Source organism: Takifugu flavidus, chromosome 3 (genome assembly GCF_003711565.1).
Source record: "Takifugu flavidus isolate HTHZ2018 chromosome 3, ASM371156v2, whole genome shotgun sequence".
NCBI lineage: Eukaryota > Metazoa > Chordata > Actinopteri > Tetraodontiformes > Tetraodontidae > Takifugu > Takifugu flavidus.
The window spans coordinates 16,179,125-16,206,459 of record NC_079522.1 but is presented as its reverse complement, the minus strand read 5'-3'; the positions used below and the strand labels follow the sequence as shown (position 1 = coordinate 16,206,459).

At 40.9% G+C, this 27,335-nt stretch overlaps 2 protein-coding genes across 5 annotated transcripts in view; one reads left to right on the top strand and one right to left on the bottom strand.

Annotated features, from left to right (window-relative positions):
• The window catches only part of LOC130522478 (lysine-specific demethylase 6A-like), a 28,239-nt gene extending 5,030 nt beyond the window's left edge, over positions 1-23,209 (bottom strand). Inside the window, exons 1-22 of one of the 2 annotated variants that reach the window (XM_057026905.1) lie at positions 22,712-23,209; positions 22,511-22,574; positions 18,028-18,136; positions 17,770-17,819; positions 14,851-14,909; positions 13,363-13,483; positions 13,196-13,250; positions 12,419-12,453; positions 11,466-11,559; positions 11,256-11,382; positions 10,775-10,873; positions 10,396-10,615; positions 9,106-9,243; positions 6,161-6,292; positions 6,000-6,071; positions 5,805-5,906; positions 4,789-5,148; positions 3,795-4,657; positions 3,331-3,460; positions 3,134-3,239; positions 2,841-3,046; positions 2,196-2,257 (exon numbers count right to left, since the gene is read on the bottom strand). In XM_057026905.1, coding sequence (XP_056882885.1) covers positions 2,196-2,257; positions 2,841-3,046; positions 3,134-3,239; positions 3,331-3,460; positions 3,795-4,657; positions 4,789-5,148; positions 5,805-5,906; positions 6,000-6,071; positions 6,161-6,292; positions 9,106-9,243; positions 10,396-10,615; positions 10,775-10,873; positions 11,256-11,382; positions 11,466-11,559; positions 12,419-12,453; positions 13,196-13,250; positions 13,363-13,483; positions 14,851-14,909; positions 17,770-17,819; positions 18,028-18,136; positions 22,511-22,574; positions 22,712-22,890 — 3,383 coding nt within the window. In that variant the 5' untranslated portion in view covers positions 22,891-23,209. The remainder of the gene's footprint in view (positions 1-2,195; positions 2,258-2,840; positions 3,047-3,133; positions 3,240-3,330; positions 3,461-3,794; positions 4,658-4,788; positions 5,149-5,804; positions 5,907-5,999; positions 6,072-6,160; positions 6,293-9,105; positions 9,244-10,395; positions 10,616-10,774; positions 10,874-11,255; positions 11,383-11,465; positions 11,560-12,418; positions 12,454-13,195; positions 13,251-13,362; positions 13,484-14,850; positions 14,910-17,769; positions 17,820-18,027; positions 18,137-22,510; positions 22,575-22,711) is intronic. The other variant, XM_057026906.1, reaches the window with a different exon arrangement.
• Positions 23,210-23,338: 129 nt separating this feature from the next.
• LOC130522486 (FUN14 domain-containing protein 1) lies at positions 23,339-27,089 on the top strand. Of its 3 annotated transcripts, none has more exons than XM_057026930.1 (5): positions 23,339-23,794; positions 24,202-24,367; positions 24,509-24,584; positions 25,786-25,920; positions 26,103-27,089. In XM_057026930.1, the coding sequence occupies exons 1-5, from the start codon at positions 23,770-23,772 to the stop codon at positions 26,178-26,180; spliced, it is 480 nt and encodes a 159-aa protein (XP_056882910.1). In that variant the 5' UTR covers positions 23,339-23,769; the 3' UTR covers positions 26,181-27,089. The 3 variants fall into 3 exon arrangements, with proteins under 3 accessions (XP_056882910.1, XP_056882912.1, XP_056882909.1); XM_057026932.1 differs by having other exon boundaries at positions 24,199-24,367; positions 25,786-25,914; XM_057026929.1 differs by having other exon boundaries at positions 24,199-24,367.
• The last annotated feature ends 246 nt before the right edge of the window (positions 27,090-27,335 follow it).

Here is a 27,335-nt window from a genome sequence, read left to right as displayed (position 1 = left end):
TTAAATCGGTGCACAGAGAAATTAATGAGCGGTTTTCTCCCCAAACTGCTTTGAGATAGAAACAGACCGATGTGACAATTTTAAAAAAGGTAAAAATAACACCATAAACCACTCAACACCAAAACCAGGGCTATTTGTCCCAATGTGCTGTTTGCAGGTGTGTTTCTGCACATTGTCAATGTACTTGCCAGCATTTTAATTAGTCCTATCAAAATTGATGTTAATTGTGGTGACTAATTGAAAGCATTTCACTCCCAAGCAAATTAATTAACTGTTTGTTTACTTCTGGAGGCACAACCTTTGGACACATGTGTAAGTTAATCAGGCAAATCAAGGTGAAAAAACTTCTAGGTGAAAAAAAATGGCCTGGTGCGTTATTAAAAAAAACAACTAGTAATTTGCACTGTTAATGAATTTAATTACCGCAGAAGTATTTCTCTTTAGCACCTTCACGCCAACACAAAACACCCTGCTGAAAATACCTCCATGGGGCCTCACCAGTCTACAAGCTTAGCACTCCTGAGTGACACGTTAACCAATTCCTTGGTTACTTGGATAGTTTAAAAACTGTCATTCACTTTGTAGCAGGAGATACCCCTTATAATCTACCCTCAAGAGGATCATCGGGTCAAAAACACCACAAAGGACATCGCTCTCACGGGGGACCACTGTGAGCAACGATAACCGCCCCTCACAGAGCCTTTGGTTGATAAGGACTGGACTCTGCAATTGTTCACATCAACTGTGAGCAAAACAGAGGAGCGACAAAATACTGGTGCACGGGTTGAGCATTTTTGGATGTTGCCTAACCGCATATTGCACTGACAGTACTCATAACATGGTTGCAGCTGCAAGGCTACTTCCACTTGAACCCCTGCCTGTCCACCCCTGTCTGCCAAGAACGGTCACAGTTTCCCATAACGACAGTGGATTTGAAAGTGTGCTGGCCAAATGTCGCAAGACGATCGGCACTTTAAGCATCGTCCATCTGATGCTCCGGAAAGGAACAGCAAATTACACATGGACTTAATCAATAATCACTTGTTCAGGATGTTCCGGTAAAATGGAATTCTTTGCTAGAGATGGTCAAGAGCAACAAATCTCCTCTGAGCAGCACGGCATGTGCTCCTTAAGAGACGGAGCACATGCCGTGCTGGTCCTGTGCACACAGATACCCGTCAACCCCTGCAATCAGTGTCTTGTAAGAGGTTCTTTCACTCTTAGGACACACCGTTCAAAACAACCAAGCTTTGCTGTCCCCTAATAATGTCAAGAACCTGGTCCGCCTCAGTAAATGGCTGATGGCACAGAAGGACTAAGCTAAATTGTTTCTGTGGTCTAAAAACTATTGAATGTTCTGAACATTCAATAGCATCTTTTATTCCTTTGTTTATATTTGCACTGCCTGTATGTACCTTTTAGAAATCTTTAAGATGACAAACAATTTTAAAACCTTGATTTTGGTTGAACATGTTCTTAAACTTGTACTTTTTTCTCCCAAATTTATACTTCGCAAGAAAGAAACTATTCAGAGTGTAATCAAAGTCATTAAAATATTTCAATTTAAATATATGATCTGTGTTTTGACTCAACTTTAATTCACATATCAACATTATTTTATGTAAATAAATACCTGAAAGTGTAAGTGTAATGTATGCATATTCAGTCCATTTTCAATATTGCCTATGCTTTCTGTGTGTGCATAATTTCTATGTTTAAATGCATATTAGGTTTTTAGTGTGTACATGCACACATTTCAATGTTTACTCTTCTACACAGCCTCCCACAGGAGACCACTGTTACAGAAGAAAAGCCTGAACAGCCTGAGGTTCAAGCCCCATTTCTGACGATGGGGCTCGGGTGTTATTCTGTAGATGTGCAGGGAGGATCCACAGATCAGAATCGATAAGCCACACTCGATCCGTGCGATCAAGAACCCACACACTCACCAGATGAATAGCTGACCTCTTACTAGAGGGTCAAAAGGCCGCTTTTGCTGAGGTGGTTAGAGGACAAACTAGTACCTCTTCTGTGACTACACACACTAAATTCATGTCAAACTTTCGCAGATTTAAATGAGCTTTACCAGTTCTACGTGCATAAAAGTTAATGTAAAGTTCTGCAACACTGACAAAGAACTTTCTAGAAGAGCAGAGAGAAATAAGAACAGAAACAAAAAAACAAACTAAGAGCACCTCTCTGATGATGCAGGCTCTACGTCTGAAGGCTCCTTTAATGCTTTCTTCTCATTTTCCTCCTAAAAACACATAGGAAGCATATTAAACAAGCAACCAATAATGATTGTTTTCAACTCAGACCTGGTGCCATTTTCTTTAAAACAAAAAACTCAAAACTTAATGGAATAATATATCTCTGAATTTATTTTGAACTAAAACATTTGCTGCTTTTGAACCAAAATTAAATGACACATCCCTTTGCTACAATCAGCTCATAATATTGCCAATGTCGCATACAAAACTGGTCAAATGAAATAAGCCTACCAAGATTATATGGGCTGTACAGAAATGTTTGGGGAACTAACCCTCATGAAAGAAATTGCTCAGAATCATCACGTTTCATTAGACTTGGTAACGACATCAGTTGCAGCTAAAGATGCATGACACTTGCTAACCTCCACAGTCTGCTGAGGAGTGTTGCCAAGCTTCAGATTAACTATTCGGTATTTCTCAGTGTTTGTGCTTCGGGATGTTTCATGTTTTATTCAAAATGGGTTTTTCTTTGATGGGATTTCAGTCTTAAAGTCTAAGACTACCTGCTGAGATGTAAAACTATATTCAGGGTGAGCTTTGGGTAACAGCACAAATAAAAAGTTCACTGACCCGTAAGGACTCCTGGAAGGACGCAGCCTGATACTGGGCATATTTGGCAATGGTGGTGTGGGAGCGTGCGCTTTCGCAACGCCACATTTTCTTCGTGCCTGCTGGGTCCCAGTTCTCATCAGCAGGCTGAGATAGCTGAGTCCAGACCTCCACCAGGTGTTCTGGGTTAGCTTCTACAAGCGTCTTTGTGGAGAACAGACCCAAGTCTACAGAGAAAACACAAGCAGCGCCAATTAATTTGAGTTAACGTGGATATTATAAACGCCATTGCTCAGGTGAAACAAAGCATTTACCCAGTTTGAGAGCACCTGCCAGGCCTCTGATGACAGTGACTGGGTTGGAGGGGTTTGTGCAGAACTGGTGAAGTGGGGGAAAGAAAGCATCCCTCTTGTTCTCAAGCTGGACACAAAACAGGAAGTTAAAAGCAGGCACTTTTAGACATTTATAAACTTGTGGCAGCACAACAAAATATAGACTGAATATTTCTCACATAAATGCTCGGTGTAGGTGGGTTGAGCTTGTCTTTGGGCAGGGCTGGTGAAGGTGGCGGGGGAGGTCGTGGTGGGGGGCACTTGTCAAGGAGGATGCTGCTGTTGGAAAGGCCATTCCTCCCCAAGTTTCTGTGATAACCAGAAAGGCCACATCTTTAAAAACAAGTCTATTCAGTAACCTTCAGTGTTGTTTACAGTTATGCAATCATTTGTTTCTGGGTCTGCGGCTACATAAAAATTCCACCAGGAGGAGACATTGTCAAAACAAGCAACATCGATGAGATTTCATTCATTTTCTCTCTGCCCTGTACACGAAAGCTTCCAAAACATCTGCAGAAATGTTACTTTCATGAATGCATAACTAACGTGACCCTTATTAACCAATCATGCAGATATTAAAAATAGAGTCATACGCACATTAAAAATAAATAAATCAGGTAAATCTTCAAGGAGAAATTCTCACCTGCAAGCCTTCAATACATCCGTGGAGCTGGGGTAGATGGATATCGAAGATGAAGAGGAGCTGCTGTGTCCATGTGGAGGTGTTGCTTTGAGGCTGGAAACAGTAGGTGGCTCAGCCTTGAGTGGACTTTGGGAGTCCTCAGAGATGCCTCCTTTGCCATTTCCGTTGACAGCGGGCGCAGCAGATGTGCTGGTTGTGGCAGGACTATGAGCTCCTGTTTGGGTATGTTCTGTTGATTTAGGCGACGGTGTGGCGGTGGATATGGCAGAGATAGGCGAGGACGCAGCCGAGCTGCCCTGCGCGTGAGGTGTGGAAGGGAGGGCAGCGGGGTGGATATTGTTAATTTTCTTATGGGTCTCGGGCATGGCAGATGCTGTGGACGTTGCTCCTTCCGATGGCCCCTCAGTCTCCTCGGAGCCCTTTCCCCCTGCCAGCAGGGCAGATAGTCTAGGATTGTCTGCGCTAAGGCTTGACTTCTCACCACCTTCTGCCACCTTGCCGGCATCCACCGAGTGTAAGTGATTGCCAAGCCCGTCTGCCTGAGCTGTTTTGCTTTCTGCAGATGGCAGCGGCGAAGGCGCCTTGCCTTCGGAGCCCCCGTTACCAGGGGATGTGGCTGCAGTGTTACTATCTTTGGTAGCACCAGGTGCTGCTCCACCTGAGGTAGAGGTGTGGGGCAGAGAGGGTGGGGACGAGAGGTGGTTGTGAGCTTGCTGCGGCGGTGACGGGACATCTGTGGAATGTCCAACCTGGTTGCTGGGATGTGTAGGGGTAGGGGTGGTGGTGTTGGGTGTCTGGGTGAGAGAAATGGTTCCCTCACTGGTGGAGTCAGTTCCAGGTGGAGTAGACTCCTTCTGAAGCCCCTAAAAGGGAAGAAAAGAGATCCTTATTTACCACTATTGTCATGTGTCCACTTAGACACAGTCACTCGAAATCTGCTGTAAAGCTGATTTTCCAATTGGGGGAAGAAATTGAATAGCCAAGCATTTCTCACCTGAGAGGAGTTTAGGTGCAGGGCCTGGCGTGGCGCGGAGTCCTGTGTTTGCGTGCGTGTGCAGGTGTGAGGTAGCGTTGCTGCATCGCCGCTGCCAGCAGGTTGCAGGTAAGGCACGTCTCCATTGGGCCCTGTGGCTGTGGGCCCTGGCTGATTACTACTGTTATTACCCACAGGAAGGGACTCAGCGTGTCCTACAGGCCCATTGGCCAGCAGCTGAGGCTGAGGGCCCACGGGTCGGTGGGGTCCCATGTGGGGCCGTGTCGGCTGGAGGCTGGGGTTGGGAGAGGGAAGTGAGTTGACCGTGGGGCCATTGGAGAGCGAGGGCCTCACCTGAACTCCTGAGGAGTTCTGTCTCATCTGGAAAAGAAAAGATGATGTCAGTTCATATGCAATAGCAAGAAATATTTACTTATAAGTTGAACTCTATCATTTGTGCTTCTTAAGCAGGCACTTTACCCTTTACTCCAGGAGAAGAGCACAAAAGGTTTTAACAGCCTTTAAGCAGTGTATTGAGAATGCTTACTTTAAAAAGACAAACATTGTCATTAAAGTGTTGATATTAAAGTGTTATTTAATACCAACAGCTTTTTACCACATCTGACAGTCCGATTCCCAATAATCTAGTTGCACTCAAAGAGCCCACTATTGCACTCTAATATTTTATGAATTCACATTTGCAGCAGCCACTAGGGGACAGTATGTATACACCCTGGTTACGTTCAATTTTGTATTTTGACAAAGCGATCATGCACAATTGAATCTAAGAGCATTGAAATCGCTTTTTCAAAGCGATTTATCCTTATAATATTACCAAGATCCATATTGGAACTGTGACGAGGAAACAGCCTTTTGTATACATGGTAAATGATGGCCGACGAGAAAGTGATTAAAGAGTTAAGAGCCGCACTCATCGAGTTCACAAAAAAAGCTTCTGAAGTGGAAATTACTCCACTATAGGTCAAGAGGGGAGGTTATTCAGCCAGCTATCTGAGGGCAAAGGAATTTTGCTTTACCTGGTGCTGGTGCATCATGGCGAGCTGAGCCTCAAGTTGTCCTAACATCTGAAGCTGTGGAGGCTTCAAGCTGGCTCGGTTACTCCGCAACTGTTCCAGCAACTGCAAATAATGAGCAATAAACTCGGTAAAATGGAGAAATTGAGAATATGAATAAAATACCAAACAAAAAAGGGAAACATCATCCACACTAACCTGCAGTTTCTGTGGGGAGAGGTACCAGCTGGGAACTGGCTGTGGTGCCGTGTTACCGGCCCAGGAATCACTCTAAAAATTGAGCAAATAAAGAGATGAAGGTGGACAAAGTACAAAACACAGGCATGAAACAAATTTATAATGGTCAAGGTCATAATCACCTTGGAAGGACTGGAAGCGCGCCTCCTCTTGGTTGGGCAGGATTGGTCCTCTGCTTGGCCCAATGTGCCCACATGAGGGGGCAAAGACTGACCTGAGCTCCCACCCTCTGTGCTTTGATTGGGCTTACAAGCCTGGAGGAGTGGGGAGGGGAAGTGGCGGTGAGCGCAGGCGGATTGGGAGAGGAAAAGGCCAGAGATGAAAATGGAACGACATAAAAAATGTCATGAAATAAAGAATGGGTATAATAAGAATTGGGAGAAAATGAGGGACAAACAGGAGTTTGTAAAGAAGCAAAACAAAAGCAAATAGGAGAATGAAATTAAGAGGGTCAAAGCAAAGCAAGAGATGCAGAATAAGGAAAAGAGAAAAAGAGTGATACTGTGATTTGGGTGCTGGAACTTGAACAAACAGGCAGGACATGTAGAGCAAAATGTCCCTGATTTTCTGAGGCAGACATTTCATACGGCAAAATGGCCATGGGGCTGTTCTTAAGGGAAGGCTAGCGGAAATTCAGCACTTCTGAACTCACCCACAATCTCTTTGCTGCATGTCAGTGGGTTCCTGACTTTAAGCAACATCAAACCTTAGATCTACACAGCTATATATTCGTGCTTATGCCTCGTCTATTGTTTTTTTTTTAATTTCTAGGTCATGAACATTGTGTAACATCACAAACAAAACATCACAGAAAACAAGGAAGAATATAAATATTAAGACACTGCTTCATTGGCTACCTTTCAGGATATTTGTAGTCTTTTTAAGGAAACAAATATATTAGAAAAGACATCTTAAAAGCTAAAATAAAAAGATTTTTTTACTCAAGTAAAAATTAATATGCATTTTACAAAATAATAGTAAACCTCAATTTGAAAATGTTTTACCACACACTGTGGTCTTATATTACCTCAACTGAAAGTTCAAAGAAAAAGTTTTCAAACCTAAAATAACGTAATGTAGCACAACTATTCGTATGTTTGTAAATAGTCACATTCATTTTTGTCTGATCGAGAAAATGAAGATTCCTCAGGTAAAATAAAAGATCTTACAGATATTACTTTTGCTTCAAGTCTTGTAAATATTGATTCAATACAGAATGTCACACTGAACATATCCCCATTTCAAAATAAGCTGGAGAAAGAATTCATGAAATATGTCAACAAGTCAAATTTGCTTAGTGATGACATTCCCCTCCTGTACAGACAGCGAAACAACATTCTCACACATACAGTGATGGACACAATAGGAATCTAGGGCAAGATGGTCATGAATGACGACAGGTAATGATTGAACATTAGGGGGCGTCACTGAGGCTTTCCTTGAGCAGCTGCAGGACATCTAAGGTCAACTACTGAGGAGGGAGGAGAGCTGATGAAAAGCCTAGGGATACTCTGCTAGCACAACTTCACCAATCACACTGCAGCAAAAGGCCAAATGTCTTTGAGTGATCATTAAAAAGGGAGATCATTAACTAGATTACAACTTGCAATTGTATTTGCAATGCTTCTGAATAAGGGTATTTGCAAAATGCAAAAATGGCAGCTTAACATTTTGCCGATTTGCCAGCATTTTTCGATGCAGTCAAAATACACCGAGTAATATTTTAATTTAAATAAAATGTAATTTATTTGGAAACCCCACATTTATTGAAAGTAGCACAGCAATAGCATGAGCTAAATTTTAGATAAACGCCTTTCAGCAAGAAAAAAAAATTAAATGCAAATTAAATCGATCAAAAAATTTCACAATGAATTTGTACTTAATTAGGGACTAACACAAGAGATACAATGACTTTCCTAATTAATGAGAGTTTTCACCACTCTGTTTATGATTCAATTTGAAATAAATTATTTATATTATTGGTCGACTATGATCTTAGGCATTCAGCATCACAGTGACACCAGACAATTTTGTACTGATATCAATGCCTGGGTGAGGGAACACTTCAAAAACACTTGGCTGTTAGCACAGCTCATCCCTACAAAAACAGACTGTTGAACCTTTCAAAGAAATTGTATATAATTAATCCAGAAAAGCCCCCTCCAAATCCAAACTCATTCAAAATAAGTGTGTTCATAGTTTATTATCCAACATCTGTGCTATGGTGGGCATTAGTCATTCTGAATGATAAATGCATCCTTTTCGCAGCTAAGTACACATCCTTTGGGAGGGGGGGGCACCTATTTCAGCAAAAAGTAGGCCATACTAAAGGGGAGAGGATAACACCTAAACATATTTTCCCACTGACTCAAATACCAGAGATTTTAACTGAGCCCCCCACCTGATAAAAAACCTCAAGCGTTGGAGCCAGAGTGGTAAAATTGCCTCTGCCTCAGCAAACATGATTTACTAGCAACAAAAAAAAAAAAAATTTTGAGAGTTAGATCTGTGCCATTTTCAAATTAAATATGGGGTTTGAATGTTTAGCAGTCATGAATGTCCATTTACATTATTAAAAAAAATCACAGCCTTTTGTATACTCATAATAGCTTCATTGCCCAAGTGTGTTTATGGATAGAACCAATAGACACTTCAACAGAGCGTGATGGGTGAAGTCGAGAAACTACAAGGCTATGAAGAAAGGGAGTGCAATAGTTGGGTAACACTTGGCAGGACCCCCCCTTCATTCAAAAGAGATTCAGCAACCAACTAATGCATTTAAAACAAATGTATCACTCATTGAATTTCTACTCCAGTGAGATCATGGACAATCTCATTTAAGGAGTGTTTTATGGTGGTTCTTGTGTGTAGAAGGTGACACTAAGCTCAAGTGTTACCCATCAGTGTTTACAACAGTGCATGCGTGTATGTTACTTTGTATGTATGCAGTTGACAATTAAATATGCGAGTGCCTGTACAGGTATTATGGCACTCAGTCAAAGGGAGAGAGGGAGAGAGGGGTGGTAAAAGTGAGTGGGGGGATAAGTTTATCTATCTAGTCTCTCACCTGCTGTTGTGCACTGCTCAGGCCTCCCTGCCTGGAGGTTAGCTCAGCTGGGATAGGAAGACTCCATGCCTCCTCAATAAGAGGGAGCATTTTACTTTTACCCTGTAGGCTACTGAGCTGGGGGTTACTCAACTGAGCCTAGGGGAATGGAAAACGATGTGAAAAACAAAAAAATAAAAAAAAATAAAACACAAGGCTTTTTTGGTTGGTTGGTTGTTGCTGAATAAAGGATGAGTTCAAAACAAGGAGAATTGTCAGCAATGATAAATAAGTAGAGGTTAAAACACAAGTGAGTTGGACGTTGCTGATGTAAAACTTGTGTCTTGGCTGGACAGCACACCTACATAATAAACAGCATCAACCCACACAAGAAAGCATTACTACCTGTCTGACATTCAGCAACAGTAGTCTCAAACACACAGTCCCACAGGTCCATTAAAACAAGCCACTGAGCTTGTCTTAATGCCATGATTTTATGCTAACATGACTAGTGGAAATGTAACATTCCTTCATGCATGTGTAAAGGAAAAATGACATTGCTTGGACAAAAATATAAATGACAAATGTGATATAGGCACTGTTCGAACCCCAGCTACTACATCTATTATTCTCTGCTGAGAAGCTTCGGATGTTTGACATTGGCTGTAACCTTGCACATTAACTGCAATGTGATTAGTGGCACAATCCATGCATGCACTTCATGGACTTTAGTCTACCTATGTGCATCCGTCGGTGCGTTTGTGTACACGTTTGTGTATTTTTAACATTAGAATCTCATATGATTGTGCTCTAGCAAAATAGTGGCACAATGGTGTCACCATTGGTTAAATTCTCACTTATAACATCAGCTTCATTAGGCAATCAGCAGTGCCCTACAAATCGACTTGGTAAATTATGATTAAAGGCTTCTTTTTGTAGCACCTTGCACAGAAAAAAATACATATAACTATGCAACATGGACATTATAATACTCACAATAAATCAGATTTTAGGAACTGGTATCAATAGGTGAATGTTTGGATATATATCTGTTTGAAGAAACTGCTGGTACAATAATATTGCATTTATATTAGATGTATTGTGCAGTGTCTTTATTAAGTTAAACTAGAAGCTAAACTAATCCAGAATTTCTGATTGAAAATAGCTTCAACAAAGTATCAACAATGAGCAATAAGTGTCACAGCCATCAGCTTTCCGGAAAACTCTCAAGTAACAAATAAGTGTTTTGATGCTAGATGTACAGGTCTGTAGTTCAAACACATGTGCTGACAGGCAATTAATTGCACCTACCTGCAGGCATTTGATGCGGTGTGCTAATGCGGTGGTGTTGGTGCAGCCCTTGCTGCGTGTGGCATTAATGTAACACTTGATGGCATCGTGTGGCTGGTTGCATGACTCATACAGTGTCCCCAGGTCCATCCAGGCAGCAGCATGGCTGTGATCCAGCTGAACGGCACAGATGTATGCCTGCAAAGCATCCATGGGCTGGTTCTGCTGCTGGTACAACACCCTGTTTTAACAGTTCGGAGCATGAGTGGGCAATAGGAATCCGATTACTTTTGTTGTTGAAACAAGATATATTCAAAAACCTGTAAAACTGTCGTCAACACTTTAGGCTTAGATTTTCTTAATAGAAAATGATTGAGCAATTGAAAAATTTGACTCTCACCCGATAGAGCACCAGGTATCGGCACTGGCCTCTGATTTGTCTATGGACTGCCGGTAGGAGATGAAGGCATCCTGGACCTTCCCAATACTGGAGTAGCACCTGCAGGAGACATAAGCTAGAGTTGGACTGGAAACCTAATGAATTCAACAAATATAAATGGACTTGCTGGTTTGTTCACTGTGCAACCAACAGAACAGTTAAGAGCTAAACAGTAACTTCCACAAAATGACTTATATTACAATTTGATGGGTTATTTTGTTTTTCTAAGCAAATATTATAAAATTCGTTAAGGGAGAAATGTAGGAAAACTTCAAATGTCACACTATAAGTTTTAATTAAAAACTTTGTTCAAAGTTGGAAGCAATTTAACACATTGAGCAAAGGGATTCAAGTTTCCCTAACTGGCCACTAGGGGAAAAATAAATTATATATGAAAATTAGAACTGACTAAATTGTGCAGTTAAATTAAATGTACGCATACCTGCCAAGGAAGTACCAGGACTGTCCAGAGTTGGGATCAGCCTCCAGAGATTTCTGTAGACACTGGATAGCATAGCTCTCTCGGCTGGCTCTGTCCCCAAGCTGTTCAACTGTGTGATGCATCCAGCCTGGAATCAAAATGGGGAAATCATCCATCTCAAAACGTCACTCCTGAAACAGTGTGAGTGACATGGTCTTCTTGAAGGCTCACCTAGCTGCTGCAGGGTAGTGGCCTTCACCTGTGCAGGAAGATCCTCCGTCTGCAGGAGGCTCTCATAGGCCTCTTTGGCAGCCCGATATCTCTTCTGGATATTTAGAAATGAATTATTTAGTAACAAAAGACAATGCACACAAGAAAGAGTAGGAAGAATGTGGCATCTTAATGCAATGCTCAATAGATAAGTCTATGGTTTTTCCTGCAGTGATATGTCCTAAAATAAACACATCAACTGTAAAGTATGAGGAATCCCTGAGAATGAAAGAGGTACAATATTTCTCCACTGAATCTGGGGGTGCGAAAATAATCGGTTTTAATTTGCATTGAGATTTTTAATGGGATGCTTCTCAGGGGCAACCCCAAAAAACGACAAAAACGATTTTCTTTTTGTTCGGGTTTCAAAGAATCTGTTGTCTTGTTGGAGTCCAATTATTTTCATTTTGTGTTAATAAAAAGTTATCAAAATGACTATTTTGTTCATTTATGAAAGCCATGCAGTGCATGCTAGAAAAGTGAGGATATGATGCATCTGTTATGTATCGAGATGCACCGTGTAATCCAATCATCTCGTATCGTAGACTCCTAAATCGTAATCAAATCGCATCGCAAGGCCAGTGAAGATGCACACCGCTAACTGGAACTGACATGAAGAGGAAAAAGAGACCACCAGAATACAAAAGAGGGGGGAGACCAGACTTTCTTGTTTCCGTGGCAACCCCGATGATCAGCTCAGAGTAATCGCCTATCCCCACCCACCCACTCACTCACGCTCCCTGCTCCCTTCTAAATTTTGTCTGCACCTGGTTCAAAATGAAGAGCAACAGAAAAGCAGGGCTCTTCCTGATGATTTCAGATGGGCTGTTATAGGTCTAAAAAGTGTCAAATCAATCTGAACTGCAAATGATAGAAATATTTATGTGTGTAAAAAGGAGAGAAAATAGACTTACCTGAATCTCATATAAATGAGCAATGTGGAACTGAACTGTAAGGGTAGAGAGGAAAACATGATTAGTATTTTTATTTAACATTTAAGAAAATACTTTTCCACCCAGACTGAACTTTTTCCCCTTACACAAATAGAAATCTATGAAAAAGAAAGTAGTGCAGCAATCAAAAGAGAGGACAAGGTTGCTCGTTTACATAAAGTGTAAAAGAGTAGATAGGTAGATGTGCTCCTGGAGGCACCTTCCTTTGTCTGGAGCGCTGCAGTGTCTGATCTAAGCTGCCTGAGTGACTCTCAGCAGATGGAGAGAGAGGGAGAGAGAGAGAGAGGGAGAGAGAGGGAGGGAGAGAGGGAGGGAGACAGAGAGAGAGAGAGAGAAAAGAGGAGGGGGAAGAAAGATGGGGGCTGCCCTTGCGAGAGAGAGAAAAGAAATGGGGGAGGCAAACAGTGGGGCTCTAGGCAAAAAAAAGATATTGCTGTCGCCAAGGTAACAGGTACAAGAACAGGAGAGATGAGATGGCAGCAGCATATCAAATAATGCCAGCGCTCTACCCAGGCTGAACTCTGGCAGCCCAACATAATCAGAACTGTCTGAGAAGAACACAATAGGAGGCTTGTGCTCCTCTGATGATAAGAGTTTCCCACTCCAGGGTTACACTGAGTGCTCTATTTTGCTTATTTTTTTCCCCTTCTACTTTGAATTACGGTGTTTGTTTCTTTAAAAAAAAATCATTAAAAATCTGTCACTTGTTTCAATAAAATGTCTGAGATATGTACTCACTTTCAGCTTTGGACAAAGTGCAGGGGTTCGAGTCAATCAAAGCCAGCTGAAAATGCTGCCAGAGAACACAAGACCAGGTCAGTATGACCAGACACCGTAGAACCTTTATAAAGACGACAATAACACATGTATCTTGCCTATTTAAAATAAATCCAATCAGGGATTACCTTCAAACTCGACTCGTAGTCGGTGTTGACCTTGAACATGAGACCCAGGCGTAAGTGGATCTCCTTTGCCCGGGAGAACCCGGGGTCAATGTACAGTACCTCCTGGAATGCTTTGATTGCCCTGTGACGACAGATTGGGAAAGAGATGACAAGCTGTGAAAGCAGCATTAAAATAATGTGAAGAAAGGTGAATAAAGCAGTGGGGGAGGCAGACTGTTCAATCCTATATCAGGGGCAGACTGTTGGACTGGGTCCTGTAATACATCTCTTCACACCAAAACATCTACAAAAACACCAACCTGAGGGAAGCACTGAAATCAAAAAAAGATGTGTACTAATGTCACCATAGGGAGAGCAGATGCTCAACTCTAAATAGGTTTTGTGGGAGATGAAACAGGAACCTCTTGAACAATCTGCCTGCAGTATAAGGTTGCAATGATTACCGTAGTCGACAAAGTCAATGACTTTGTATATTTAAAAAAAAAATGTTTTCTTTATGGTTGGTGTGTCCTTTTAATGTAATAGTTTTCACAGACACACTGATTGTGATACAAAAAGATGAAACTAAGTGCAGCAGGATTTAGCAAGTGCACTATTTTGCTGTCTGGACTGATTCAAGTGCCTTGTCTACGCCTCCTCCCCATCCACACAGGTAAGTGTTCAGTTCTGCCAAATCCACTGTTTTGCAGAGAACACAGTAAATTCTGGTGTTGTCAATATTGCTGATGTTCTTAAGCTCACATTAAAGCTTATCTATTTATTAATTGCAGGTATAAAAAAACAAACTTAAGTAGCATAGATATTGCAAAAACATGTACGTAGACCATTTTTTCCCCTTTTTACAACACAGCCTCAAGCAAACAGAGCAAAAAAGGGCCATGCACATGCTAATGTCCTAATTACAAGCAAAGCAAATGGGATGAAATGGTTCATTCACTTTGAATGACATGTTTATAGTTGCATTTTATTTTAGATTATTCATATTATGCATTTTGAATACACATTTCATTTGTAAAGTTCAGTTGTTCATACCAGTCATTTTTAATGGGGTTTGTTTCAATTCATCCTTAGATGTACTATACTGAATCCCAGTGAGATTTTAGAGATGGAGTAAAAAGCGCAGAAACTCAAGGTCATGTCAGCACAAACACACAATAAAAATAATCATTTGACTAGCCGGCTTATCGTAAAAACAATAACCTGACGAATTGATGAATAAAATAATGAGTGACAGCCCTACAGCAGTCATCAAGAACAAAAGCTGCATTTGCTGATGCTTGCAGGTTGAGATTTTTTTTTAAATTTAGCCACAACTGATGCTCTCTGGTTGTGGAGTTGCCATGGAAACACAATGACAGTCTCATTTGACCATTTTGTCACTGGTAAAACAAATGAAATAATATAAGAATATTATAAAGTGATGTGTGATCCTAGCTGATGTGCGTGGATGTGATCCGACATTACTAGATGAAACCGAGTTGTACTTACCACTGAAATGCATTATAGTGGAAGTACACCATTCCAAGGCCATACAGAAAGGCTGCATTCTGGGTGGAAAGAGACAAGAAGAAAGTCTGAATCAAAGAATCAGTTAAGTTCCTTGACAGGCAGGAACACGGCGCATTTTCAGCAAATTTAAACTTTGCCTGTTAAACACATCACCAGCCGTATGGCTGCTCCGAACAGCCCGGCATTGTCCTGAATAACTTGATATTCACTGATAGACACGACACAGAAATGCATCCAACTGAGCTTATGTGCCCTGAGTGACTACTATTGTGGAGGTTTCTCCACCAGATGTGTCCCAACATAAAACACCACCTTGAACCTACAGAAGATGAAAGCAGAGAGACGCAGGACATGGTTGAGAAGTTCTTAAAAGGCACTTGTAAGTATTGGTACGGAACTCTGAACAATGTCTGTTGAAGTTGAATCGGAAAAGTATTTCATGAGGGTGCTTTTTTTATGTATCCAACCAATTTTTTAAAAATGTTTTTGTCTCTTGACATTTTCACTGAACTTTGAAGATATTTTCATATTCAACCTCAACTTTTTTAATTATAATATTCTTCCCTGCCTGCCAGCCTCAACAGATATCTTGAGGTCAAGGCACAAAAGAAGTATTGTCTGAGGTTTTTTTTTTTTTTTTAAAAAAAGTATTTCGAAGCAAATATGAAATCTGAGCACGAGCACAGCAGTTTATAGGGTTCACATTTCAAATTTAAAATTGTTGGCCAGGCCAACAGAAAATTTGAAATTGCCATTTCATTTGAAAAAGGCTGCAAGCCCACGTGTAAATGAAAAGCCTGAGGGGTGAGACCAGGAGCAGTAATCATTCATCAGTTTCTCCATATGCCCTTTGAAGTGGGAAAGTTTAAATCACATGACCAGCTTGCTCCTCAGATCTATAATTCTGACCATTTGAATTTAAACCGCGTATACAAAGTACAGTAACACAGCTCTCAAAGGTTTCAAATGAAAAATGTTATAGGGAGGAAAAACATCAATTTTATTTAAAAAAAAAAAAAAAACCTTTGAGTTTTTTTTGGTAAACGGGTTATAAAAACACGATCACATAGAACATGATTTATTACAGTGGTTTAACTGACAATCAGCATTTTGCATGGCATCCTTCGACATTTCGATAACCCAGTTAACAATAAATCTGAAAAAGTATAATAGTACTCAAAGGTTTTTCAATAAAATTCATCTCGATCCCCTGAAATTTGAAACCTTTGAGAGTCACTGTACTTTGTTCTTGTTTTTTGTATACTCAGTTTACATTCAAATGGTGGTGATTATAGATCTGAACAGCTAGAACGACTACAGTATTTTCGCGACTATAAGGTGCACTTAAAAGTCTTAAATTTTCTCCAAAATGGACGGGGCACCTTATGTGTGCACCGAGTTCCAAAATCTGTAAATGCTTTTTGGCTTGCCAGATTTCACAAAAGCCATTTCGGAGCCATTTGGTTCAATTTGGATACAGAAGAAAAGGACTTTGATGGATTTGTGGATGAGGATTGATCACAGAAATAACCTGAGTACATTGCTAAATACACGCTAGCATGCATGTTTTGAGCTAGCGTACCGGTAGGTTTTACCATGCCAGCGCCCTATGATGCGGAGCGCCTTATGTATGTTAAATACAGAAATAGCACCTGTAACTGAGACTGCACCTTTTAATACGGTGCACCTTATGGTTACGAAAATATGGTAGTTTCCAATAGTGAGTATCAATACTAGTACTTTTTATACACACAAATTTAAAAAAATAAACTTTGAGGTTTTTTAGTAAATTGCTACTATTAAACAAGGCTTGACAAGATGCACTTTCTTGGGCCAATGACCAATTAATCGTACCCAATAATGTTCACGTGGGGGAGCAATATGTCTGTTTAAATAATTTGTTGATTTATTGTACACTTCCATGTACTGTTTACCAAGTTTCAAAAATATTATTTTTTTCTTTTTTAGCCAATGTTTGACTCTTCCAAACTGACTGAAAAGAAAAGTTTAAACCGTGTGACCTCTAGATGGCATTGAGGACTGACCAGAGATGAGTAATGTAATAAAATTACCTTAATGTTAAATGACTTTTCCGTCACAAATATATGGCACAATCCATATTGCCATCATGATTGTTTGTATCTGACTTATTTCAAGATTAAAAAGAGCCCAAAACAAACGCCACAAAGACATTAAAAACACATTTAAACAAATATTTGTCTTTTTAAAGCAAAAACAAACACATCTTATTGGTTTAAATGCAATTTTTTTGTCTTTGTTGCATTTATATTTTCAGCCTGTCACTATATGGATGTTTTGAATTATTAGCTAGCCATATTCTCAGGAGCAAAGAAAAATGCCAGTGCAGTTACACTCCTTTGGAGTAAATGAGACTCATAACACACAAACCATCTGCAATTTATGCAATGGGAGCGTCTGTAAAAAGTTTCAAAACAGCCAATCATATAAGACAATCATGCGATGTATCGGCCGACCCGATACAGCCGATCAGTGGAGGGCCTGAGAGTGAACTAATCTTCAGACCACCTCCTGCAACTTTCATTTTGCAGTTTTCATTTGAATTCTCAAACCAAAACCGGTTTCATGACTGTGATTGTCTGAACAGGACGTGAAGCACATGATTGCCACAGCACCACCATCTTCTGGCAAAGCGTACTACTCGACATAAGGTTGTTGGTTTTTTTGCATTGGGTATTGACAACCATGTGGGTACCGATACTTTGAAAAAGGTTGTATTGGTATCGGCCCAATACTGATACCTGGTACTTGCCCATCCCTAATCATAATATATTTTAGAAAAATACAGGTCTAATTGACAGGTTGATTGACAAGTACTTGAGGACAAGAGCGCAGAGGTGTGTGTTTGACATTTCTTACCTTCCAGTAATCTGACTGTAAACTGTAGTACCTCTGGTATGCTGATAATGCTGTAATTAAAAAGCAGTGCAAAGCAAAGTGTGTCACTATCTCATAGTGAAAGGTAGTCAGCATTTTCTGCATTCCACTGTGTATCAGTCCTATCTAGGGAAAATGCAATGCATATGATCCAAATTTCACAGCTAAAGTATTAATTGGACACCAATAAAGCATCTCTGAAATATTCTGAAGAGCACCCAGGAAGGGCGTTTTGCTCACCTTTCGGATAATCCTCCAAGAGGAGATTGAAGTGGCCAAGCTGGCAAAATAACTCCGGCTCCACTTTGCCTTCAGCCTTAAGGATGAGCGAATCATAGCAGCGGACAGCCTGTACAAAACAATGAAAGGTTGTGTTGCAGTTTGCAAAAATAAATAAATAAATCAAACACAAAACACGTGCTGGTGCCAAGCTGATTCCTTCTTAGCAGATCAATGAAAATCCCTCAATGAAAATAGCTTCTATTTTGATATGCATAATTCATGTCGCAAAAAGTGCCTTGGTGTGATGAAAAACATCGCGCAGAAGGGGTCTTTTACTGGAGAGTGCCCCTTGACTTTGGGAGAGGAGGCTAAACACACATCTTCACTCCAAACCTTGTTTGAGCGAAAGGGGAACAACAATAGAGACTGATCGCATTATTTTCAAAGCATCGGATTCAGCGGGAAAAATAGGGATCACTTGTGTTGCAAAAATGCAACATTGTGTGCACGTTTTAAACACTGCACATCTGCAGCAAACCTGGTTGGGGCATAGAACACTATAGTTGAGTCTCGTGCGAACCTTTTAGACACCACGAGTGGCGGTGAGCCGAGATGAGGGTTTCGCCATGTCACGGTGCTACAGCAACATGCAATATCTGAACGGAAGGAAAAAGCACCTTCAGCGCAACAATCCAATTACATTGGGTTTTTTTAGTTTCACGTGTACTAGTACGTCAAAGCTGGTAACGTCCGGTCGCCAGTAGATGGCGCTATAAGTACAACTCGATAGTTGTGGGTAGATCTGCTCGGTGTTTCAATAATAATTAATATATAATAACGAACCAAGCATAATTGAAGGGGCAACTTGGATACATTCTTTTTTACTGCATTGCCAAAGTATTGGATCGGGACTACTGAGGAGATACTCAAGATCAATTGACTCCAAAAAACCATGTGATTGGGACGTCCCTAAATGTGACATAAAAGGAGAGATGTACATTGTTGGCTTATTAATGACAGACTGACAGTGGGGAGACCTTAGATGTGTTAGGAACATTTGTGTTCAGACAAGGAGAATTAATGAGGATGCCATGTTAGCTTTGAGCATCTATAGTCGGAGATCACAACTGCACGTCAAACCATGTCATCACTCATAGATGGTGTGTGATAGTCAGCCTGGCCAGTGGTTGGGGGACCAGATATTATCACAAATCCATGTTGATGTGACCTACACAGTATTTGCCATTTTATTTAGTTCTCAATGATACTTTGCTTTTTCTTACCCTTTGGTTATTTTTACTTGCAATGCTGGGTGCAATCTTTGTGACTTATATTTTATATATATGCTCTTCAAGTATATATATATATATATATATAGATAGATAGATAGATAGATAGATAGATAGATAGATAGATAGATAGATAGATAGATAGATAGATAGATAGATAGATAGATAGATAGATAGATAGATAGATAGATAGATAGATAGATAGATAGATAGATAGATAGATAGATAGTAGCTCTTCTACTGAAGTCAGCAAATTCCCCAACAGCATTAGTCAGGGGCGAATCTAAGAGCAGTAACAGCCAAGAAACCCGTCTCTGTGCGGCCTCGTTAGAGAAACTTATGTCAACACCAAGAGAACATGCACATGGAAGCTGGAAATGACAGTGATGCAGAAGATGCCTTCTTCAAGCTCGTGAGGCATTGAAAACAAAACAAGTCCAGAGCTTAATTGAATCCAAGTTTGTATCAATACACCTAATTATTGCCGTGATACAGTGACCTGGTTCTGTCACAAATGTCATTTTCACGGCACCTTTCTGGTAATCTGAAAGATCTGTTGCATGCCCACCATCCTGTAGCCGATCCCTTTATCTCCCCTTTTAGAATTCCCAATTTCCTAAATCTGCCCTGTATCATTTTAAGACCTAGCATTGACATTGCAAGCCATGTAAATTTCCTCAGGTAAATAGTTCGTGTATATATTATATTTGTAGGTAAACTGTTCGTAGAACTTCAATCCATTGTGTTAGTGGCTACTAATGACTTTGTTTGAATTAGCAAAGGGCCAGACGTATCCGCCAGGAGTGAGTGTGTTTACATGCACACAAGGAAGCCAAATTCCTGTGGTAGCTAATTTCCATAAAATGCATATGGACTCTTTTAGTTTCAAACTAAAGGAGTCCAAATGTAACCAGACTACGTCCAGATAGCTTGGTCACGAGTCAACTTACAAGAGCATGTGGATGGCGGGCTGGCCTGTGCGAACTGTGCAACAATTGGCTTATATTTTGCTGACCTGGAAGTAGAAGCGTTCCAAAAGCAACTGGTAGTGACCTAGTATGGTCAAGTATTATTATTATTATTATTGGAACAGTGGGAGGACTGCCCTGACACTTATGGATCTGAAAGAGCTCAATATTTCAAACTTTATGAGCGCGCACAAACCCCCGAACTGCGGATCTTTTTTTGATAAGGTACTGGCCGTATCCTCTGTAGGCCTGCTGCAATATAGCTTCGACGCATGTATTGCCAATAACATGGCGCCCTTTGGGTGCTCCTAAAGCAGAACATCCAAACATTATGCCAAGTATTGACGCATCCATCGCTGCTGTTGGTTTAGCTGTGGCTGCTACCTCGCTGGCTAGCTTGTTTATGGATCATGTTGGTGTGACGTAAAAAGTCAACCTTTGCAGCCCAACAGCAACAACAACAAATAAAACAGTGCAAATCTCCACCTGGGGGAGCTGACCCCACCCTTAATCCAGCTAGTGCAAACTCCTTTGTGGACAGAAAGTCCAATTGCATAAATTGGGCACACCAATTGAGCGGCAAATGTAATCCAACATCCGATCAGCATATTTTTGACACCTGATACTTGAAGATTTTTTCCAATTCCACAGTTCTTCAACAACTGCATACCTTAAAAATCAAATGACGCAATTCTCCTTACTCAAAATAATAACACACCCTCCCAATTTCATCGACAATTATGCAACTAACTATATGAAACATCAACTTTCACCACAACCAGGAATGACGCCAGAAACGACTCAACATGAAACCGATCACGTAAGAGTTCAGTGAAAGCATAAAATACACGTTTTCATTGGACACCATTCAGGTCACCCCAGCAAAGAGTGATTAAAAAACATTTCTTTCACATCAAACGGTAAATGATATCTCAATCTAGAGTTGGGATGGTGTTGGTTTATGTAAATAATTGGCCTTTTTAAAGGATTGACTGGTGTCGATGACAAGGCTGCACTGCATGTTGTCCTTATTCTTAGCACACCGGGGCTGCATGTGCAGCTAAAGCTACAGGAGGAGCTTCCCAGGTATCCCGCACCACCTAGCGAGCACATTCGAAGATGGGTCCCTGTAAAAAGCTGTCAACAGCGCTATCATCCTTCCATCACCCATGGGTCACGATAATTGTACCGTAGGGGGCTTTTCCTTTACCGTTAGCAAGCAGGCGTGCTTCGTCCGTGCAGAACATTTTTTGCACGTAGCTTTGCACATGGAGAGCCACACTGGAGGAATTAGGACTGTAAACAAAGGGCACGGACATCACCTCGGTCTGTGAGAGCAACGCGGGGATACAAATGGCCAAGACGCGGCTAAAAACGTGGGAAACGGCCAAGAAACACATGCGCTATTCGGCACGACATATTCAAATCAAACTGGTTATCAGTATCGCTCCGCCAGGTCCCGCCATCTTGGACGGACAACCAGCCATTAACGTTACTTGTAACGTTTGTCAACTCGATCACCTCGAATGGAGAAGGAGCAGAACGTGTCCTTAAGTTGCTTCTGAGTTAATATGCAATGCCCTTCACATTGACTTCGCGTTACAACGTTACGCTTCATATATGCAAACAGGGTGGTCCTAACGTTAGCAGACCACGGCGAATAGCGTGTTTGGAGCTGCTTTGGGGCTACGGCGTTACTCCCAACGACGTAACATTTAGCAGCAAGAGGAAAGCTGCGCTGGTGAACAGGTGTGGCTACAGTCTGCAACAAAGCACACAACGATTTAAAACTAAACTCATTAAAGTGAGGTGTTTCCGAAAATTAATCGACACCGAAACCGTGGCGACGGAAGTGTTGGTTTCAGCAACTCCACACTGTGAAGGATATGTAAGAACGCTAGCTATCCGCTAACAGGGAAGGGCGGCTACCTGGTAAATATTAAGATATGTTAGCGTTAACGAGCTAGTTAAATGCAGAGCAACTAGCAACGGGCTAGCGGTTATCGCGGCTAGCGACTCCGCGTAGCCGCAGGTGCAGAGTCGCTGTTCATCGGATGAGAGTAGTTAGCCAACTTGCAAGCTAGCTGAGCTGCAGCTAGCTGGCCTTAATGGCTTCATTAAGAGGGCCGCTTACGTTCTGCCTAGTACTTTGAGAGTCAATCCACTGTTAGTTAAAAGCATTTAATATACGCGATGGGTCGAGTTTCTGTCTGGCCACAGAACAGATATCTTTGGTTTTGGTACCTTTATCAACAGGGCCTTCGTTCTGGCGCCATCTTCATGAAGCTTCTGAAATCCAAACAGTGAGCTGCAAGCAAGAAGACAACATAGGCGGTTCAGAATCTCTTGCAGACTCGGAAAACAATTTCGATATGCAAGCACAGAATTTGAATGTATTTTTTCGAGCTGTGCGTTTATCTAAGCGCATTGGTGTGCTATTCCGACCTGTCGATCCCAACCAAACTGTCTCTCTCCTGGGTTGTCAGTGTCGGAAAGTCCTCCTCTGTTTCACTCGCTTTTCCCGCCGCCATTTTCTTTCCCTCATCACCACCAGAAGAAGCCGAGCCGAGACTCCGAGCGGCAGCGCAAGCAGCAACGGCGACAGACACACCGCACGATTGCATGGAAAATCGCGTCACGGGGACAAGCGGCTTGCTCCACAGAATCGAAAAAGAAAAAGCGAAGAAAACAAAATTGCCAAAAACTTTTTTTCCAGGGTGAAAAGATGCGATTCGATAGAGTAAATCCTTTCGGGGGACAGAAGCGCTCTACGATTAGCTCCTCAAACGTCACATTTTTCATCACAAAGTGACACCATTCCGCTTAGTGAATGCCAATAACTGTTTGTAAAATCCAAATTGTGAGTATTTGACCAAAAAATGCGATTCAGCCGCGAAGATAAAGTTGTTATAATTGTGTCACCCAAGCGAACCCACGCGCCGCTCTGGCCACGCCCTCTTTACGTTACCCAACCAATAGAGGCATCTACCTGAAGCCCACGTGATTTCCTTGCTATAACATTCATTTTATCACAAAATTTTATAGTATAGCTGCAATATAGTCACATTCTACACATTCTGAATGCGTACTATAGCTTAATGTATAGGTCTGTGTAGGCTCTTTATGTGTGTCCGACATCCTTGATCATTACAGTCACGGAACACTTTTCGTCATTAATCACCATTGATCAAAGAGTCGCATATTCCGTGATGCCAATATTTTAACCACTGGATATAAACTAGTTTTAATGCACGAAACATCACAAAGACGCACCATTTCTTTCTGTATTATCGAAGTTCGCAATTTTCAAAGTTGAATCTCGACACTCTATTATCCTCTCCTTGGGAAGATAAAATTGGTGTACTTAAATTAAATTTTTGCAAAATTTACTAAGCATAATCAAAGCATTTTATCTGACGTGGCAAAGTATCATAATTGTGGGCGCGGTTTCGCATTGTCAACATCCATGTCAACATCCTGATGACATAACCTGCTTCTTCAAAATGGCGACGGTGGATCACAGAGAAGGTTAGTGGTGGTTTTGGTTGTGGTGTGACGCTGGTTTCATGTGCAGTCTGAACAATTTGAGACATTTTAACCGAAGACAATGAAATGGTAACGTTATATTCAGGTTGCCGCTTGTAAGCCACCAACACAGAGCTGTAAATCATTCGTTTTCTTTCATTGGTAGCCATTTGACGCTAGGTTGCTACTATTAGCACACCAGTGCTTTGCAGAGAACAAGCTGCCATCAGTTTGTGTGACTTCACGATATCAGTGATTGACGTAATATATTTAAAGGGTGAAGCTCACAATGTTTACAGCTGTTACTATCGTAAAGTTAGACAAAATGTAAATTAAGGTGCATATATTCTACATGATTGCAAATGACTGGACTCTTGAGTGCTTTCATTTTCTCCTTTGCACAATAGCAGGCCAGGACGATCCAGAGAGTGAAGATGAGGTTTATGAGGTCGTTGATCTGACAGAATATGCCCGGAGGCACCAGTGGTGGAGCAGGGTGTTTGGGAGCAACTCTGGTCCAATTGCTGAGAAGTATTCTGTGACCACACAGCTCATGATGGGAGGGCTGACAGGATGGTAAAGCATGAGAGAACGGCCTAAGAATGAGTCCCAATGAGTAGACAGAAGAGTTGAAATACTTCTCCTTTTACATGAAATTTCTGTGTGGTCGGACTTTAGCAGGCAAATTGTAATACCTAACCTTTTCTCAACGTGTAGGTGTGCTGGTTATCTCTTTCAAAGAGTTGGGAAGATTGCTGCCACTGCTGTTGGAGGAGGATTTCTTCTTTTGCAGGCAAGTTTATGTACCACCTGGAAATGGTTGTATTGATGCAATAGAGTAAATGCAATGTAAAATCACATTTTTTTGCCTACTGCTGAAGATGCCGGCCCTATTAGACTGCAAAAAGACTAACAGCGTGTGTCCATAAATGGAAGTGGGCCATCTTGTGAGAATTTGGTTTTAATCTGATTCAAAAGCTGGGCAGGTTGGATTATACCGTGTAAAGTTATTACTAACCACTTAACTTTGTCAAGTCTTGCTTTCAGCTCACAGCATCCTTATCATTAAATACAGTTTTTCTTGCTAAAGGCATATTGGAGACCAGAGGAACTAGATTTTCATGTCATTGATATGAAATATTAAAAAAAAGGAGAAGATACTTTTTATTCGACCACATTTATTACCGTTATTAAATAATATAAGGGCAAGTTTTGACCACACTTCATATTTTTGAATGCTTTTCTTGATGCCCGTCCTAAGACTGCACCAATTGCATATTTGATCTCGGTGTGCAGAAGTGTCAAACATGTTGCTGTGTTGCTTATTTCATGTATAAAACAGTTTGTCCACTGTAAGCTATTTGGTTGGATGAATTTATGCTCTTGAGCTTTTATATGTTTGGGTCATAGCGATACAGTATTAAAATATCGTAATATTAGTGTCTTTGTTGCACGGGTGGAATTGAAAGTACAGACTGGCCTCGATGGATTCAGTTATTAAACATCTTTTTACTAGAGAGTGGTACAACAATGTATTTTTCATCTATGCCTTAAATTCCTAACTTCAAATATATCCTATTCAGAAAATCTGTATGTGTTAACACAGATCTATACAGCGTTTGCCCTGGATTTAATTCTGCTTGGTCACTTGTCCTCTGAATGTGCTTATAGTTTTAATTGAGCAAGAGAGCCTCGAGCGCAGACAGACAGTTGTGTGATGATGGGAATACAAAGAGTAGAAAAGTCCAGACAGACCAAGCACCTATGAGAGCATGCTCCAGTCCACTCAGATCCCCACTAATGCCTCAAGCCACGCGTTTCCGAACACTCGCGCTAATTTTGGCCACGTGCCACATGTGAAGAGTAGACCACCGAAGTGATTTGCAGAAGAGCCTTTTAGGTTATTTCCATTGTGATTATTTCTTTTAGTCAAATAGATAATGATTAAAACATATTCAGCCCTGGCTGCCTTTTTATTGTGTGTCTTTCACCAGATTGCCAATCATAGTGGGTATGTACAGGTGGACTGGAAAAAAGTGGAGAAGGATGTGAATAAAGCCAAGAAGCGTCTGAAGAAGAAAGCCAACAAAGCAGCCCCTGAAATAAACACATTGATTGAGGAGGTAAAGGTACCTGTTGCGAAATTCACTCTTTTTTCTCCCTATTTTCCATAATATTAATGTTCTTCATGTTCTATGCTGAAGGGTTCTTGATGTGCGAGACAGCAGTGCCCTCTAGTGCATAGATTTCAGTATGACGCAGCATGCAGCGGTCTCAGTGTCTCATTTATGTGTTCATCTCTCCTGCACAGGCCACGGACTTTATCAAAAGGAACATTGTCTTATCCAGTGGGTTTGTCGGCGGTTTCTTGTTGGGTTTGGCCTCCTAAAGATGTTGATCTGCAATGCACCATCTCCATTACGTCATTGTCCTGTACCACCTGACATCATCTGTGCACCGATTCAAATTTAAACAACGCAACAAGCCGAGTGGGGGCAAAAGGTGTATATTTAACATTTAAAGCATGAGCTGTTGTGACAATGCTGTCAACTGTGTAAATACCTTTTTATTTTTAAGCAGTCCTCACAATTAAATTCTTTCTGGGAGTGGACAGACTAAAACATTCAGAAGATAATGTGAAGACTTTCCTTAAATTGCTGAAGTTGTTAAATTGCCACAATTTTGCACAGATCTGAATAAGTTTGCGTGACCAGTGCTGACCTTGGATCTTTGTAATCAGTAGTTACGGCTGCCAAAGTACTGACAAATCAAACGATGTGAAACAAAGGAAGGCAGCAGAGTGAGACAGCAACGCAACCTTCCCCAGTGTAGGTCTGTTTAAAAGCTTCTTCTTACATGGGCGGTGGGGGGCGGTAAGGCTATATTCAGTAGCACTGGAGTTGATATACAACACATATCATTGCGGTTAACTGTATTTTAATAGAGAGCTTCAAATACAGGATGAGCTTCTGTTACCATCAACAAGCTAGATACCAAAAGAGCATCAGTCCTGTCATTCTAGAACACTATAGTTATGTTTCATACAGCAGTGTTTACTGTGTATTATTAGGACATAAAGAGGCTCATCCCAGTCTGCCTATTTTTATTTTTTTTGCCTTTTCTACCAGTGTTATATAGTGTTTCAGATTTATGGTTGTGACTATTCATTTTCTTTTATATGCTTGAATTCCCTTGGTTGTATTCATTTTGTTCTCAAACTGAATGAATATTGATTGTGATTTGACTAAGTTACTGCTGTTGGATTTTATTTTAAAGACAAGTAAAATTTTATCAGTGACTCAGTCTGACCTTGAGTTTTTGGTGGCATGACATATTTCCTGTTTGCTTTGAATTGAGTAAGATGAATAACATGAACTGAATGAGATCAGAAAGGCCTATGATAAAACATTTATAGAGTAAAAGAAATTGTTGAGCTTAACCACAATGATTCTTCTAATTATGTGTTTAAAAGTTCGTGTTTATCCTAAGCTGGAATTAATTATAGCGAATCCTTATTTGCAGCTGTGTCATACTAAAGTTCTCT

Bases quoted from the DNA above. Each gene is read 5' to 3' on its own strand.
- LOC130522486 (XM_057026929.1), top strand. From the start codon at position 23,770: ATGGCGACGGTGGATCACAGAGAAG. The intron at 24,585-25,785 runs GCAAGTTTATGT...GTCTTTCACCAG, and splicing joins GAGGATTTCTTCTTTTGCAG to ATTGCCAATCATAGTGGGTA. The intron at 25,921-26,102 runs GTACCTGTTGCG...TCTCCTGCACAG, and splicing joins CATTGATTGAGGAGGTAAAG to GCCACGGACTTTATCAAAAG.